The sequence below is a fragment of the Dendrobium catenatum genome, unplaced genomic scaffold (assembly GCF_001605985.2).
Source record: "Dendrobium catenatum unplaced genomic scaffold, ASM160598v2 fragScaff_scaffold_1391, whole genome shotgun sequence".
In the NCBI taxonomy this organism is placed as follows: domain Eukaryota; kingdom Viridiplantae; phylum Streptophyta; class Magnoliopsida; order Asparagales; family Orchidaceae; genus Dendrobium; species Dendrobium catenatum.
In genome coordinates this window covers 549184-551230 of record NW_021319853.1, presented here as the reverse complement: position 1 = coordinate 551230, position 2047 = coordinate 549184, and the positions used below count along the sequence as shown (strand labels likewise).

The following is a 2047-nucleotide window of genomic DNA, read 5'->3' as shown; positions in this document are numbered from 1 at the left end:
GACCAATTGATCCCACATCATTAGAAAAAATATTTTTAAGATTGCATAGTCAACTTCAACAATTAAATATAAAAGAAATTTCATGTTGAACACAATATCCAAGACCAACCTAGACCACCACAACTGCATCAAAATAATGACAGATATAATACCATAAAGTACAGGTAATTGATGCAGTGCACGTTTAGCTACGGTGTGCTGAGGAACACCAACAAGTCAGACAATCTAAAACTCCTTCTGCTAGACGGCATTGGCACGAAAACGTCACTTCTGGTAAGAGTAGTAATCATGGAATTAAGCCAACAACCTCAGGGGAATCGTCTGTCAAGGTTCCCTCCCCGAATCAAGTAGCCAATGATCCCCGGGCACCATTTAAATCTAAACCCATGGTTAAGGAGAATCCATACGCCAAACCGTCTACACTTAAATGTTTTCGATGCTTCCAGCCCGGTCATAAATCGAATGAATGCCCGCAGCGACAACAAGTCCACATAGCTGAAGGAGATGAAGGAATAGACCAAGAAGTGGATGAGGCGAATCAGGATTGCGATTCTGAGGATGTGCCAGCTGATGAGGGAGAAGCCCTTGTATGCGTACTTGAGAGGCTGCTACTAGCACCTCGACAATCCGCGAATCTACAACGCCATTCTATTTTCAAAACCCGCTGCACTATAGGTGGCAAGGTGTGTGACCTTTTGATCGACAATGGATGCACGGAGAATGTGATTTCAAGGGCTGTCGTTCAAAGTTTGCAGTTAAAAACTGTTAAGAATGCACATCCTTATAAGATCAGCTGGGTCAAACGGGGAGTTGAGATTTTGGTCTCCGAATCATGTCAAGTGACATTTTCGATAGGGAAACAGTATGTGTGCGAAGTTTTGTGTGATGTCCTTGATATGGATGTCTGCCATTTAATTTTAGGTAGACCATGGCAATTCGATGTTGGCGCCATCTACGACTGCCGAGCTAATGTATATTCATTTGTGTGGAATGGACGACGCCTCCGGCTACTACCCACAGCTAATGAAACAAAGTCTAAACTCCAACAACCTCAAAAGCAGACATCGGTACAGATACTCTCAGGGGCAGGACTTTTACATTGCTGGAAAGAGCCAGCACCCTTATACGCTCTGTTAATGGCTGAACAGAGCCAAAGTTCAATACCGCACACGTTGCACCCAGACATCCTGCATCTTCTGCACCAATACCGGGATATTACTCCTGATCACCTACCCGAAGAACTGCCACCACTTCGGAATATTCAGCATCAAATTGAATTGGTACCCGGTGCAGTTTTGCCAAACATGCCACATTACAGACTCAACCCCAAAGAACAACTCATTTTACAAGAATTGATAGATGATTTACTAAAGCGCCAATTTATACAGACTAGTCTGAGCCCATGCGCTGTCCCGGCGCTGTTAGTACCTAAAAAGGATGGAAGCTGGCGAATGTGTGTCGACAGTCGCTCCATCAACAAAATTACAGTCAAATACCGTTTTCCGGTTCCCCGCATTGATGAATTACTAGACAGGCTTACGGGATCTACTATTTTTTCAAAACTGGATTTGCGTAGTGGATACCACCAAATCCGAATCCGCCCCGGGGATGAGTGGAAGACTGCGTTTAAAACGCCACAAGGATTGTATGAGTGGAAGGTGATGCCCTTTGGGCTGTGCAACGCACCTTCCACCTTTATGAGAATGATGAATGAGGTTCTAAAGCCATATCTGGGAAAATTCTGTATTGTCTATTTTGACGACATACTGGTTTACAGTACTAGCATTAACGACCATGTGAAGCATTTGCAGGCGTTGTTTGATGTACTCAGGCAACACAAATTGTTCCTCAACCTCCCGAAATGCGAGATGGCAGTTCCAAAGGTGCACTTCCTGGGATTTGTTATTGATGCTCACGGTATTCACATGGACCCTCAGAAGATAAGTGCTGTCCGTGACTGGCCGCCCCCTACCTCATTCTTTGAAGTCAGGAGTTTCCATGGGATGGCGAACTTCTACAGAAAATTCATTCGAAATTTTAGTATTTT

General features: G+C 44.2%; 1 protein-coding gene across 1 annotated transcript in view; it reads left to right on the top strand.

Moving 5' to 3' along the window:
* Positions 1 to 215: 215 nt before the first annotated feature.
* The window catches only part of LOC110104616, a 12510-nt gene continuing 10678 nt past the window's right edge, over positions 216 to 2047 (top strand). The window contains exon 1 of the mRNA XM_028699797.1: positions 216 to 2040. Coding sequence (XP_028555630.1) covers positions 387 to 2040 — 1654 coding nt within the window. The 5' untranslated portion in view covers positions 216 to 386. The remainder of the gene's footprint in view (positions 2041 to 2047) is intronic.